Source organism: Perognathus longimembris, chromosome 1 (assembly GCF_023159225.1).
Source record: "Perognathus longimembris pacificus isolate PPM17 chromosome 1, ASM2315922v1, whole genome shotgun sequence".
Taxonomy (NCBI): Eukaryota; Metazoa; Chordata; class Mammalia; order Rodentia; family Heteromyidae; genus Perognathus; species Perognathus longimembris.
In genome coordinates, this window is record NC_063161.1 from 108,663,375 (window position 1) to 108,679,767 (window position 16,393).

The window sequence follows — 16,393 nt, forward strand, 5'->3', positions numbered from 1 at the left end:
GATGCCACAGAGAACTTGTTCTCCTTTCAAAGCTGATTTGACAATGTGGAGACTGGTTGTGACCTTGCCCTTATTAGGTCTATGTGAAATATTGGTTTTAGTTTAGTTAAAACCCTCAAGCCATTGGAGGACATCATTGGACATACCTTATAAATGTCCTTGACTGCCCTCACCCACAGTTCTGGTTAGACTGGTGATGGGATTTAGGTGATAGGATTCTGGTAACGCTTTTTTACTCTGTTGGGCTGTAAAATCAGACTATTTGCTGTTAAGTTTTGGCTGTTGTAATTTTCAAGGATCGAACTGGTTGCTAGTTATACCATCAGTATGACATTGTGTCCATTGCTTCATTTATGTATATTGCATATTATTTGTTTCTTACATACTCATTAACAACTTATATGACAGTTGAATAAATTTTAATTTATTCAGGTTTGTATGTAGCTATTAACTTTTAGGTATATGCAGACAAAATAATTAGAAGTTGAATTTTTAATTGTTTTCGAACTCTAGTATGTAACAAATATAACAAATTATAAAGTTCCAAATTCAATTGTTTAGACCCCTAAAAAGAGGAACTTGACTTAATTTTGGACAAAGGTAAACTTAATATGAGAGCTGAATTGAAGCCTGTAAACTACCTTATTTTCCAGAAAGTGAAAAAGTGCCTCAAGTTACTTAGGGACAGTGTTAATATTATCTACTGTTTGATTATGGAGTTAGATAAAATACTAAAAAATCCAAGGCAGTTCTGGAATTTAAAACTACTCAAGCTCAGATTGCCAAGTTATCTCAGCCGGTAAAGCATGAGTTTCTTCATCCTAGGGTCCTGGAGGTTTATGTTCAAGGTGGAACACAAACCTTTATTTGGGGCTGTAGGTGCAACTCCAGTAGTAGAGCACCTGTCTAGCAAGTACAAGCAAATTCAATCTTCCAGTATTGCTCAAAAACCAAGGGGAAAAGAAAACATGCATACTTGTTTTCTTCAAACTCCCAGACTGCAGATCTCCTTCCCCTAGTATTGAAGATCTCCTGTAGCTGGTTTCTGCTGGCTTATACCTGTAATTCTAGCTACTCAGGAGGCGGAGATCTGAAAATCAAGCTTCGAAAGCAGACTGGGCAGAAAAGTCCTTGAGACTCTTACCTCCAATTAACTGGTAAAAAAGGTGGAAGTGAGGCACAACTGGTAGAACACCAGCTCTGAATGAAAATGCTAAGCAAGAGTGTGAGGCCCTGAATTTAAGCCTCAGTACTGGTGTGATGATATCCCTTAGCCTTAGCACAGCACACACACATCCATCCTGGTTCAGAGGTATGTAGTGAAGTGAAGTTTAGGAATACCTTAGGGAGGCTTTCTGGTATCTCTAGTTTATATGATGGTTAATCTTGATAGTTGAGTTTACATTTGTTTGTTTGTTTTTTGTTGTTGTTTGGTTGGTTTTTATTTTGGCCAGTCCTGGTGCTTGAACTCAGGGCCTGAGTACTGTCCCTGGCTTCTTTTTGCTCAAGGCTAGCACTCTACCACTTGGGCCGCAGTGCTGCTTCTGGCTTTTACTATATATGTGGTGCTGAGGAATCCAGCCCACGGCTTCATGTATAAGTGGCAGGCACTCTGCTACTAGGCCATATTCCCAGCCGGAGTATAAGTTTTGTTACTTAGAAAGTCAAGATTTGAACAAGATGATGTTAAGGTCTGTGATTATTTGACTGGCTAAGTGAGGGAGGTTCCAGCTTCTAGTCTTTCTTAAGCTATGTCTTTCCTTGCTCTCTAAAAGCTTTTGTTTTTCTAATTTCTAAATTTCCTGGAACTATGTAATAAAATAAATTTAGATTAGCAAACTTTGTTAAAAGTGAAAACTTTTTTGGTAAATTAAGATGCTGTCAGTTACCACACACAAAATTTAGAAGCAATTGGTTTAAAACGTTTGTATTGGGAACATGAAAGCTTTGATTTTGAAAAGGTTGTAGGTGCAAGTAATTTTATGGAATCAAATGAGTTTTGAAGATCTAAAGCACATTTTATTTTATTTTTTTTTTTTTTTTATTTTTTTTGGCCAGTCCTGGGCCTTGGACTCAGGGCCTGAGCACTGTCCCTGGCTTCTTCCCGCTCAAGGCTAGCACTCTGCCACTTGAGCCACAGCGCCGCTTCTGGCCGTTTTCTGTATATGTGGTGCTGGGGAATCGAACCTAGGGCCTCGTGTATCCGAGGCAGGCACTCTTGCCACTAGGCTATATCCCCAGCCCCCTAAAGCACATTTTAGAGTTGAAGTATTAACAGCCACTTGAGGGCATTTGGAGGCAGGGAGAAACATGCTCAAAGAGAAGATTTGCTTACTTGAAACTTTGTTAGGGTTTATGTAGTAAATTAAGTTTTCTTAGAATGCCTTTTTAAAAGAGAAAACTACATTTGTGGAAGAAACAGAAAACATACACGTACACACATCTTTTCTTGATGTTGGGCCTAAGGCTTGAATCCAGGGATTCAGCATTGTCCCATAATTTTTTTTGCTCAATGCTAGCAAGCACTTTACCATTTGAACAGCTCTACTTCGGGCTTTTTCGAGGTTAATAAGAGGCAAATCTCATAGACTTTCTTGCCCAGGCTGGCTTTGAACTCAACCTGTTGAATAGGATTACAGGTGTAAGCCACTGGCTTGTTTCTGTCTTTTAGAGGCAGGGTCACCCTATAGAGCCCATATGGGCCTAGAACTTGGAGTCTTTCTACCTCAGCCTCCCAGATGCTAGGGTTATAGGCATATGTGAGTTTTCCTGGCTAGAAGCATGCATTTAGCAAGTCGTCTCAGTTGATTATTTTAAGGTCCACAACATTGGCAATGTGTGAACTGTTGGTTGCCTGTGAGACTATGGAAACATTAAAATCTAAGAATAATTTGTATATATTTAATGAGTCTTCTAGTGAACTTTTATGTACTTCTTATAGTTACTATTACATATCATAAGTAGATACTTGGAAGTCTAGTGTCATGGAGTAATTTCTTTAGACTTTCTATCTCTCTGTATCTGTCTCTCTCTCTCTCTCTGTGTGTGTGTGTGTGTGTGTGTGTGTGTGTGTGTTTACATAGGTTTCAAATTGGAGCCTTGAGCTTTTGGTTGGCCTTTTCACTCATGGCTTGTGCTCTGAGGCATGCCATCAGTCCAGCATTTTACTGGTTAATTGTAGATAAGAGTCTCAGGGGCTTTTGTGCTTGGCTAGCTTTGACTCAATATTCTCAGATCTCTCTCAGCCTTCTGAATAGCTAGAATTGCAGGTGAGCCACTGGTGCCTGACTCTACCTCACATTTGAGAAATATACTATAGTGTTGTTTGGACTTGTTTATGAAGAAAAGAATTGCTCTAGCTATTCATTGCTGTTTGTCTGGTTTTGTGTATATGTGTGTGTGTGCGTGTGCACGCGTGGGTGTGTACCAGTACTGGGGTTTAAGCTCAAGAGGCCAGGCTCTGTCCCTTGGCTTTTTCACTCCAGGCTGGCACTCTACCACTTGAACCACAGCTTCACTTCCAGCTTTTTCTGGTTAATTGGAGATAGAGTTTTAAGGAATTTTCCTGCCCAAGCTGGCTTCAGACTTTGATCTTCAGCCTCCTGGGCCACTGGCTCCCAGCTTGCTCACTGCTTTTCGATGATGATTTAAAAATAGCATATTTCATCATTAAAGTGTGAAGGTTTTATTGCTTTGTTGTCAGGGTAATATGCGAATGTAAGTTTGCTTTATCCATATTGTGATCCTACTTAGGAGTTCATAAAATTATTTAAGAGCCAGGCACTGGCTACTCAGGAGGCTGAGATTTGAGGCTTGAAGTTTGAAGCCTGTCCAGGGCAGAAAAGTCCATGGGATTCTTAACTACAGTTAACCAGCAAAAAAGTCAGACATAGAGGTGGGCTCTAGTGATAAAGAAAGTCAACTTACTGTAAAAAGACAAGTGAAAGCACGAAGTCTTGCGTTTAAGCACCAGGACCAGCATATACACACACAAATATTACTCAAGAATTGTACATTGATTATCTCCTCTCTCTCTCTCTCTCTCTGTCTGTCTGTCTGTCTCTCTCTGTCATGTGTGCGCTTATTTATTTTGTGCTAAGTCCTGGTGCTTGAACTTGGGCCTGGATGCTGTCCCTGAGCTATTTTGCTCAAATACTTTACCATTTGAGCCACAGGACCACTTCTGGCTTTTTTTGTTTTGGTACTTAATTGGAGATAAGATTCTGGTAGACTTTCTGGCAAAGGCTGGCTTTAAACTGTGATTCTCAGATCTCAGCCTCTTGAGTAGCTAGGATTATAGGCACAAGCCATGTATGTTGAAGCTCAAAAGGGGTGTTATAAAAAGCTTTAGTGTATATATCAGATTGAGGTGCAATAAGTGGAGCTTTATTGATGGCACAGTTGATTTGATTCTCTTGAGTACTGTAAAAAGATTCAGCTTGGAGGATAAAGCTTTTCTATAAAATAGTATATTATGACTTACATGGGTGTTGCATGAGATTAACTGCATTTTGTTTTATACCAGAGGTCCCAGAACTTGTTTCTTTTTACTACTTAATGGTGAATATGAAAGTCTACATATTTGAACCTCATTAAATTATTATCTGGAGTATTTTGGTTACTAATTGTGAAAGAAAGCATAAATAGGTAGTATATGAAAGGAACAAAGAGGCATGTATAGAGCATACTCTAGTGTTATTATATGTAAAATACATTCCATTTCATTGTTAATTATATTCCTCTTACTGGACATTAGATCTTCAAAACTTACCTTTTTTTTTTTTTGCCCTGGGGCTTGAACTCAGGACCTAGGCACTGTCCCTGAGCCTCTTTGTGCTCAAGGCTAGTAGCGCTCTACCACTTGAGCTTTTTCTGAGTAGTTTATCTCACTGACTTTTTTGCTCTGGTTGGCTTCAAACTGTGATCCTCAGATCTCAGCCTCCTAAGTAGCTAGGATTACAAGTGTGAGCCACTTGCTCCCGGCTTCGAAACATATCTTGTAGTTAAAAGTTTGTACTTTGAACAAAAGCAACCTCATTTCTTCTGCTCCCTAACTCCTGGCATCTGCTGTTTTCAGTTTCTATGAGCTTGATTCATTGAGATTCAACATATGAGATCATATATTGTGTGTCTTTCTGTGTCTCACTTCACTAAGCATAATGTCATTAAGGTTGAGCCATGTTGTAGCAAGTATGGAGTTCCTCATTTCCAAACACTATAATCATATACAGTACATATTCTTTATTCATCTGTTGAAAATCATTTTGAGTGTTTCCATGTTTTGGCTGTTCTGAATAATGACACAGGAAGTAATATGGATTCCAGTTCCTTTGGAACTCCCCCACCCTAACACATATACACCCTGGGTGTCCATGGGTTAATGGTTTAACTGCCATTGAGGAAAACTGGATAATCATGATACAGAGTTTAGTACTCTAAAACTACTCAAATTTGCCTATACCATATGTGCAATAGTCTGAATATCCTTAACTTAATTGAGCCCTCACCAAGTAGACTATATGATTGTCGAAAAAAAATACTGTTATACATATTAATCCTGCTTACCAAAAACAGATCTTATTTCATGTTCTTCATCTTGAACACTGTGAATGCTAGATTCATTGTTTTCTGTAATACTACCCAGCTTTCTCTACAGAGTTCCTCTAAAATTAAAAAAAAAAATTGTGTGGCCTCCTTTTGAGGTTGGGAGGATTATAATCTCCCCCCACCCCCCTTTTTGGTGCCAGTCCTTGGGCTTGAACTCAGGGCCTGGGCAATATCACTGAGCTTTGTTTGCTCAAAGCTAGTGTTCTGTCATTTGAGCCACAGCTCCACTTCCAGCTGCTGCTGTTGCTTTTTTTTTTGAGTAGTTTTGTTAGAGATGAGTTTCACAGACTTTCTTGCTTGGGCTAGCTTTGAACTGTGATCTTCAGATCTTAGCCTCCTGAGTAGCTAGGATTACGAGCATGAGTGCCCAGCTGGATTTTCTTTTAACCTTGCTTTTGAGGCATGGTTTACTTTTTTTTTTTGCCAGTCCTGGGCCTTGGACTCAGGGCCTGAGCACTGTCCCTGGCTTCCTTTTGCTCAAGGCTAGCACTCTGCCACTTGAGCCACAGCGCCACTTCTGGCCATTTTCTATATATGTGATGCTGGGGATTTGAACCCAGGGCTTCATGTATAAGAATCAAGCACTCTTGCCACTAGGCCATATTCCCAGCCCCCCAATTGTTATTTTTGGTGTCAGCACTGGGGCTTGAACTCAGAGCCTAGGTTTTACTGCCCAAGACCTAGTGCTCTGCGACTTGAGCCACACCTTCGCTTTTTGCTGACTAATCGGAGCTAAATGTCACAGGGATTTTCCTGCTGAGTCTGACTTTGAACCATAAACCTCATATTTTAGACTCTTAAATGGCTAGGATTATAGGTGTGAGCCAGTGATACCGGGTTAGTCTTAATTATTTTTGCTTTTATCACCTGTGCATTTTATGTCATTTAGCACTAATTATTTTTGCTCCTTAAATAATTGTAAGGAGCATTAACCCTGCTTTCTTTCAGAGTTTTTATGGTCTTATTTAAGTGTTTAATCGTCTTTGGTTGATTTCTTTGGATGTGGTGGCTGGTATAGTTTTTTTTCTGAGACTGTCCAGTTTTCCCATCATTATTGTTAAAGACTGTCATTTACTCATTGTGTAATCTTGGTGCCTTTGTTGAAGATTATTTGACCATATATGCATGTATAAACTTATTTCTGGGCTCTACATAATGTTCCATTGGTCTATGTGTGATCTTAAGCCAGGACCATAATATTTGATTACTGTGGTTTTGTAATATACTTTGAAATCAGGTAGTGTGATCCTTTATCTAGAGATTCCCTCTCTATTTGTTGTCTTTTAAGTTTGAATTTTAGGATTTTTAAAATTTCTGTGAAATGTCAGTATTATACTATTTTGATGACTGTGGGTTTATAATGTACTTTGAAATCAGGTAGTATGATCCTTCCAGCTTTGTTTTATCTTGAGATTGCCTTGGCTGTTTGTCGTTTTTTGAGTTCTGAATGAATGTTAGGTTTTAAAACTTTGTGTGTGTGGAAAATTTCATTAGGATTTTGATAAGGATTACTTTGAATTTGTGTATCACTTTGGGAAGTATAGCTATTACTTCTTTCAATACATGAATATGACATATGCTTCTATTTGTGTCATACTCAATTTCTTCCATCAGTGTTGTATAGTTAGCAGTGTCACCCCCTTTGGTTAAGATTATTCCCACTATTTTAGTTTTTGACATTATTATAAATGGCCTTATTTCTCTTAATTTCCTTTTCAGACAGTTTTTAAATATATATTATTGTTAAATAGTTGTACAAAGAAATTTCTGTTCAAAATGTCAGTTTGTGAGTACAATGCATCTTGATCAATGTCACATTTTCTTATTTTCCTTCAATCTGTCCCACCCTTACCCATCCCCTCAAGCTACTTGGTTCCATTTTCACATAGATAGGTTGAATGACTACTATGACTGTATTCTCCCACCCTTCCTTTCTGTTCATCTGATTTGCCCTTCCTTTGATCTCACCTAGTGTTTTTTAGTTATTAGTGATTTTTAGTATACTTTTTTTTTAACTCTGCAACTTTCCTGCCGTATTTTCTATTATCTATAGCACTTTGCACCAAGCAGATGCTTTAAAAGCTTTACTAGAATTAAAAATGTCAAGATATCTGTCTAGTGTGTAGGATTTTTTTTTTATGGTGTGTAGAATTTTTAAGTGGCTTAATTGGGAGACTTTTTTTTTTGTCTTGAGACCAGGACTCGAATTTGTTATCTGATACTTTTGCTCATTGGTTACAGCAACCTGATCTACCACCTGAGCCATGTTTCCTACCCTGAAGAGTTGGTTATTATTATTTTTTTTAATTGAAAAAAAAATTTTTTTTGCCAGTCTTGGGGCAGGGACTCAGGGCCTGAGCACTGTCCCTGGCTTCTTTTTGCTCAAGGCTAGCACTCTACCACTTGAGCCACAGCGCCACTTCTGGCTTTTTCTGTTTATGTGCTACTAAGGAATTGAACCCAGAGCTTTATAAATTGTTGAGAAGTAACATCATGCCTCAGAAGGATTTCTTTTTTCTCTAAATCAAAACAGTTGGAGAATTGAAAAATAAGAATTATTTTGTCATTATTAACAGTTAAGCACTCATATTTGTCACTTAAAAGAGTGAAATAGGAACTTCATGAAAGCATTTACTGGTATTAGTTTATTAGGTAATTAAAGTAATCTATAATTTTTTTTGTGGTACTGGTGATTGTACTGAGGACCTCATGCTTGTACTGAGGACCTCATGCTTGCTAGGCAAGCACTATCACTTGAACCACACTCACATTCCTTTTTTGCCTTAGTTATTTTTTGGATAGCATCTCGTATTTATTTATTTATTTATTTATTTTTGGCCAGTCCTGGGCCTTGGACTCAGGGCCTGAGCACTGTCCCTGGCTTCTTCCCGCTCAAGGCTAGCACTCTGCCACTTGAGCCACAGCGCCGCTTCTGGCCGTTTTCTGTATATGTGGTGCTGGGGAATCGAACCTAGGGCCTCGTGTATCCGAGGCAGGCACTCTTGCCACTAGGCTATATCCCCAGCCCCCTCGTACTTATTTTTAAATGTGTGTATATGTGTGGTCTTGGCTGGTTTCAAACCATACCCTCCTGCTATGCCTCCTGTGTTATAGGTTTGCATCATCATGCTAACAGTAAAAGTCTTGCTTTATCTGTGATTTTGAAAATTATTTTGCCAGTCTAGTTCCTTTGCATCGCTATGTAGATTTTAGAATCATTCTGTCGGTTTCTATAATAGGTCTTGCTGGACATTTCAGGAAATTGCCTTAATTTTGCAGATTAGCAGGAGAAAATTTACATCCCAACAACACTGACTTCTCTAGTCCATCAACTGGCTGAATTTAGTGTTTTAAAAGAGATATTTGCAATCCAGTTTAATGATTTCTGCTCCAAATTTCTTCATCCTACTTTGAGTTTAATTTGCTCCTTTTTCTAAGTTTAGAAGTTTGGCTTCTTGATTTGAGACACTCCTTCTTTTTTAAAAGATCATTTTAAGTTAGGAGATTTCCCCTTAACAATGTTTTAGTTGTGTCCTGTGACTTTTTTTTTTTTTTTTTTTTCCAGTCCTGGGCCTTGGACTCAGGGCCTGAGCACTGTCCCTGGCTTCTTTTTGTTCAAGGCTAGCACTCTGCCACTTAAGCCACAGCACCACTTCTGGCCATTTTCTATATATGTGGTGCTGGGGAATCGAACCCAGGGCTTCATGTATACGAGGCAAGCACTCTTGCCACTAGGCCATATCTCCAGCCCCTCCTGTGACTTTTTATATGTTCCAATTTTATTTTCACTTAGTTCCATTTTTAAAAATGTAATCATTTGCCAGACTCTAGTGGCTCACGCCTTTAATCCTAGTTACTCAGGACGCAGAGATCTTAGAATCACAGTTCAAAGCCAAGCCTGGGCAGTAAAGTCTGTGAGACCTTTTATCTCCAGTTAACCACCAGAAAACCAGAAGTGGAGCTGTGGCTCAGTGTTGTAGAATGCTAGCTTTGAGCAGAAAATCTCAGAGACAGTACCCAGGTCATGAATTCAAGTTCCATGACTGACCAGAAAAGTAATTATTTAATTGAATCATAGGTTACTTGGAAGTATAATTTTTAGAAATATGGTATTGGGAGCAGGTTGTGGGTGGCTCACACCTATAATCCTGGCTACTCAGGACACTGAGATCTGAGGATTGTGGTTCAAAGATAGACCAGGCAGGAAAATCCATGAGATTCTTATCTCCATTGAGCTACCAAAAAGCTTTTAAAATTATTTCAGGATATTCTGTAGGTTATTTTTAATTTTTTGTATATATTTGCATGACATATTAATAAAAATACATTTTTTTCAGCCTAGTGTGTTAATTGTAACCTACAAGGAACCTGCAAAATCATCAACACAATTTGGATCCTACCAACAAACTGAATGGAGGCCAGATAGTACCATGATAGCAGTATCAGTAAGTAGATTTTTCTAACTTTAATAGTGTTTTCTTATGAAATCATCATATTACATTTCAGTTTCGTTCTTGTAGATGATTTCCCTTTAATCATTCACATACAGAAGTGTTTGTTTTAGGTATTGCTGTACTGATTCTTCTGTGTGCCCATTATATCCTATATTTTTGCACTTACTTTGTCTTCTGTTTGCTTTACTGCTTTTGCCATCTCTAAAAATATATTTGAATCTTCTCCTGTGTGATCTTCTTACTTTCCTGTTTTGTCCCTGAAGTCTAATTCTATTTTTTTAAGCTTTTTGCATGGTGCTGCTGTGTTCATATTCAGTTTTCCCCTCCATTTAAGATGTCCAGCAAAATAATGAACTTTATATAATAAGCTTATTTCTCATATAAGCTTATTGCTCATATAAGCAAATTCTCATATCTATTTGAATCCTTCTCCATTTATCTTTTGTTTCATTTGCTATGTGTAGAAGTATTAATCCTTTTTAACTTAATATCATTGTCATCCTAAGGGGCCTCATATTACCTTTGCAGTGGCAGTATGTATGGTTAATTAATATAAGTTTTGCATATGTATCAGTTTACATGGGTCATCTCATTTAATCTTTTTTTTTTTTTTTTCCAGTCACGGGGCATGTACTTGGGTGCTGTCTCTGAGCTCTTTTTGCTCAAGGATAGTGTTCTGCCACTTGGAGCCACAGACTCACTTCTGGTTATCTGGTGGTTAATTGGAGATAAGAGTCTCATGGACTCTACTGCTTAGGCTGGCTTTGAACTGTGATGCTCAGATCTTAGCCTTCTGAGTAGCTATGATTTCAGGTGTGAGCCACCAGTGCCTGGCTTCATTTGATCTTTAGATCAATGCTTAGACATGAATATTGTTATCGTTCATAATATACAAATTGAGGAGGTGAAAAATTAAGACATACAAAGTTATACAGAGTGTCTTACATGGTAGGGAGGTACTCCAACACTGAGTTGTTCTCTGGTACCATAGATATAGGGTATATTCGGTGGGGATCCAAACCAAGCCTTGGACTCAGACCCTGGTGCTCAACCACTGAATGAAACTACTAGTCTCTTACTATACTTTAACTTCTAGACTAACTTGTCTCTGTTTTCAATCTCTTTCTAGTCCACCCTATAAAATACTTACTAGATTACTAATTTATAAATGTTTTAAATGGTTTAAAATATTGAGTAATTCTGTACTTCATTTAGCAGGAGTTTGAAGACTAAGAACCACATAGCAAATGTACTCTACAATCCATTTATATATAGTCCATGAACTAAGAATAGTTTTCATATATTAAGTGATCAAAATAAATCAAAGGAAAGTATTTTGTCATACTTAAAATGACAGGCACTTAAGTTTTCGTGTCATGTACAATTTTAGTAAAGCACAAACATCTTCACATATCTATTTGTAGTCTATGGTTTCTTCAAGCTACAACAGCAGATTGAGTGAGTTTTACTACTGGACAGTGCATTTCTGTTCAGTGCACTATAAATTATAGTAGCATGGTTACATGGTATATCAGCAACACTTTCTAGTATATCAAGCTCCACACATATTGTGACATTTTATATTGTTTTGTTACTAGTAAATACTCAGGTCAAGGAAAGAAGAGGAAAGTTGATTTTGAATATCATGCTTTTAAAGCATATTCGACTCTAGATTCTTTTATTGAATTAAATGGCAAAGCATTATGTGTGTTATGCAGTTTATTACACTATCACTGACAAGAAATACATTGTAAGTTGATATCATCAAACAGCACTCATCACAGTATTTCTATTATTAGAAAATATGACATTGCATCATAAGAATTTTTTCACAAAAACAATATGAAAATGAAAGTACACTAAAAGTAAGTTTGTTTTTTGAGTTAAAACTCTTACAGTATTGGTCTCTTGTTTATTCAAATGGTCACTGTGGAATGTGAAATAATACTTTGTATGAGTAACCTGTGTAGAACAACTCCAGATGAAGAAATTCTCAAAATTTGAAAAAATCAGTATAATCTGAAAGGAATTCATTAATGAGGACATTAGCAGATGGGGGCTGGGAATGTGGCTTGGTGGTAGAGTACTTGCCTTGCATGCATGAAACCCTGGGTTTGATTCCTCAGTGCCACATAAACAGAAAAAAGTCATGTGGCACTGTGGCTCAAGTGGTAGAGTGCTGCTATCCTTGAGCAAAAAGAAGCCAGGGACAGTGCTCAGGCCCTGAGTCCAAGCCCCAGGACTGGCAAAAAACAAACAAATTAAAAAAAAAACATAACAAGTAGTATAAAAAAAAGTTACCTTGCTTTCAAAGCACCAACAATGAGTCTCTTAATTTGACTTCTCATAAGAAACAATAAAAAACAGGACTCTATTGGCTCAAGGCTGTAATACTACTCAGGGAGGCTGACTTGGAGGATCACAGGTCAAAGCCAGTTTAAGCAGGAAAGTCTGTGAGACTACAGTTAGCCAGCAAAAAGCTGGGCTGGAGGCATTGATTCAGTGTACCAGTCATGAGGAAGAAAGGTGAGCAAGAGTTTGAGGTTCTGTTAAGCTCTAGTGTCTCTAGTGTATACACACACACACACACACACACAATTTTATCTTTATCTTAAATAACTGGCAATTCAAATTCTATACCTTCTGAAAGTGAAGAGAAATTAAAGATATCTTAAACCTAGTGAGTTGCCTCTCACCTGTTATCCTATCTATGTAGGAGGTTGAAATTTGAGGAACTCATTGTGAAGCCAGCCCATGCAAGAGACCCTGAGATTCTTATTGCCAGTTCATGTAGACAGCTGGAAGTGAACCTTTGGCTCAAGTGTTAGAGCATCAGTTGAACAAAGAAGCTAATGAACAGTGTCCAGGCCCTGAGATCAAAACCTAGTATGGGCACCAAAAAACAGTAAATATGTTTTTACCCAAGTAAAATGCAGTGAATACTATATGATTCAAGTAAGTTTATGTTTTATAACTTCATTCTTACTGCTTAATAAACTGCTTAGCAAATAGAAGGTACTCCATAAATAGCAGACTCCATTAATGTTGAAAATCATTGTAAAACTGTGTAGCAAAAGTATCCTTCAAAAAATGATTATGTGGCTTAGTGGTAGAGTGCTCCCTAGCACACATGAAGCCCTTGGTTCAATTCCTCATTACCACATAAACAGAAAAGGCCAGAAGTGGCACTTGTGGCTCAAGTGGTACACTAGCTTTGAGCAAAAGAAGCTCAGGGACAGTGCCCAGGCCCCGAGTTCAAGCCCTAGGACTGGGGAAGAAAAAAAGAAAGAAATGAATATAAAAAGATAGTCTTTAAAACAGTGCTATATGGTTCAAAATATTTTTTCCTCCTCAGATTACACCCCCATTGATTGCACAAGGCTACTGCTCTACCACTTGAGTCACAGTACTACATACCACTTATTCTGCATAATGTATTGTAGATAAGAGTCTCATGGACTTTTCTACCTGGCTGGCTTTGCATCTTGATCCTCAGATCAGCCTCCTGAGTAGGATTACAGGCGTGAGTCACCAGTGCCTGGCTTTATTTTTATTTTTTTTGTATTCAGGTTTCATCTTTTAATCAGCTCCATGAAGGACATCCTAAACACTACATGAGACACAACAGAATATCTTTTTCTTCCAGTATTAAAAAATGACATTCACAAACATTTTTAAGGAGCTTTCTTATATAATCAAGGTGGTGATCTTGAATTTAAAAAATCTGTAAGCTAATTACGTTCTTGATGCAGACTGCTTATACTTTAGAAATCACTTTCTGGCCATGATAAACATTGTATACAGGTTTTAAAAACGTCCCTAAATACACATCATTTTTAGTTTTAAAAATCAGTCTGGCCAACCTTTTTGGTCAGAAGGAATAATCTTGAGATCTCTAACAAAAAACCTGATAAAAAGATAAAAATACCTGGATTCTAAAAATTTGTCTTAATTTGTCTTTAAATGGGAAAAAGCACATGGAGCTTTCTGAAAGGTATTTAACAGGCTACCTTGGGAGCTCAATTAAAAAATATAACTTGATGTACTAAAACATATGTTTCAACGCAGCTCCAAAAGTCTTTATAAATACAGCAATTTGGAAGGATGATCCTGGATCAGAAGTGTTATTCCTTGTGTATCTACATATGTGCAAATGTCTCATCTCAGTTGTCGTAATTGTCTTTGTAATTTCCTCCTGTGTAGCGGTCATAACCACCCTGGCTTCTGCCACTGTAATCTCTGGAGCATCCATATCCATATCCGTATCCGCCAGGCCGACTGTCATATCTGCCACTCCCATATTCCTGGTCCCCACCACGTCTAGAATAGCTGCGACCACGTCTTTGGTCCCCAAAAGGACCCCCTCTGGTGCCCCAGGCAGACTTGCCTGCATGGTCCACTCAGATATGGCGACTATCCAGGGACTCTCCATTCATGGCTCTCGTGGCATCTGAAGCATGTTCTGGGTTGGTGAAGGTGATGAAGCCAAAACCTCGGGACCGTTGAGTCTCTCTGTCCTTGACAACCACCACTTCAGAAATAGGCCCGAAGCTACTGAAGTGGTCTTCAAGTGCCTGCTCATCGGTGTTAAAGTTCAGTCCTGCCACTCTTCAGAAGACATGGTAGTGAATTTGAATCCTTTGAAAGTGAAAAGACTGGCGTGCCAAGTTCGGCGGAGCAGGGAGAACAGGCCTGGCGTTATTTTTAAAATATATTTTATTTAAAATTTTTAAACAGTTCATAAAAACAAACATTACTGGGCTGGGATTGTGGCCTAGTGGTAGAATACTTGCCTAGCATACTTCAAGAAGCTCTGGGTTTGATTCCTCAGTACTACATAAGCAGAAAAAGCCAGAAGTAGCTCTGTGGCTCAAGTGGTCGAGTGCTAGCCTTCAGCAAAAGAAGCTCAGGGACAATGCTCAGGTCCTGAGTTCAGGCCCCAGGATTGGCAAAAAAACAAACATCGCATTTACTTATATGGGACCACATGATTAAAAAATTATGTGGTTTGAATTAATGATTTTTGAATATACGTATTCATTATATTGTATTTAAATCAGGGTAAACCTGTTTTAAGGAATGATAATCTCAAGTATTTATCTTTTTTTTTCTTGGCAGTAATGTGGTTTAAACTTAGAGACTGTATGTACTACTTGGACCATACTCTATCCTTTAGTTATTTTTCAAACAGGGTCTCACATTTTTTCCTAGGACTGTCCTTGGGTTGATTCATCCTATCTCTGCCTCCCACATAGCTGAGATTACTGATGTGGACCACTATGCCCAGCTTGTTCTTTGAGACAAGGGCACAATAACTTTGGCCTTGAACCCAGTCCTCCTATTTCAACCTTTCACATAGCTGGAATTACGTGGATAATCCACTCACCCGGGCCATTAATTATTTCTTTATGGTATAAACATATAAAGTCTTTTCTGTCTTTTTGTATTTAATACATTATTGTTACTTACTGAGCATTAGCACATCACAAATTTTCTCTCTAGCTGCTAGTGTCATCCATCAACCCTCCCCCTCCCTCCCCCTCCCTCCCTCCCTCCCTCCCTCCCTCCCTCCCTCTCCTTTTCACTTTCTCCTTTTCTCTGTTTTATTGTTTCACTCCCTCTCAGTCTCCCCTCCCTTCCTTGCTTTCTTCTTTGTTTCTAAAAAAGGAACTGGCTCTGTAATCTCAGTTTATCTCAAATTCACTATGTAGTCCAGTCTGACCTCAGTTTCATGATCCTCCTGCCTTGCCTTCATTGTGCTGGAATTCTTATTCTTTTATTTTTTTTCTAGAATATACAGTTATGTTGCCCCACTCATTTCTGATAGTGATAATATTCTTTTTTGCTTGGTCAGTATGATTAAGAGTGTCAAATTCACTGATTTTCTTTAATAACTCGATTTATTTTGTGTGTTTAAATTTTTTCTATTTTATTGATTTCCCCTCTGATCTCTATTTGCTTCTCCTCTCCCTGCTTAATTTGAGCCATTGGGTCTTTTGTTTCTTGTGTAAGGCAGAAAGATGATGTCATTGCTTTAAAAATTTTCTTTTCTTTTTTCTAATATAGATTATTTAAAAAGACACATTTTCTCCTTGGACTGTTTTAGCAGAATTTCAAATTTCTTCAAAATGTTGAAATTTTTAAATCTTTCTATTATTTCTTCTTTGATTCATCATTATTTAGAATTATGCTATTTTAGATCTTAGAGTACTGACCCAAGTTTATAATCTAATGAAACCAGATTCTTAGATCCAGGTCTGAATTCCAGGACTACCATGTTAGGTATATGTTAGGCCAAATAAAGACGTATCGTGAAGTATAGAGAAAGAAGA

At 38.0% G+C, this 16,393-nt stretch overlaps 1 protein-coding gene and 1 pseudogene across 5 annotated transcripts in view; one reads left to right on the plus strand and one right to left on the minus strand.

Moving 5' to 3' along the window:
• Ric1 (RIC1 homolog, RAB6A GEF complex partner 1) overlaps window positions 1-16,393 on the plus strand; it is a 90,913-nt gene that overhangs the window by 1,200 nt on the left and 73,320 nt on the right. For all 5 annotated transcript variants that reach the window (XM_048345807.1, XM_048345977.1, XM_048345855.1 and 2 more), the window contains exon 2: window positions 9,945-10,052. In XM_048345807.1, the coding sequence (XP_048201764.1) occupies window positions 9,945-10,052 (108 nt within the window). The remainder of the gene's footprint in view (window positions 1-9,944; window positions 10,053-16,393) is intronic.
• On the minus strand, window positions 14,141-16,338 carry LOC125356584 (annotated as a pseudogene).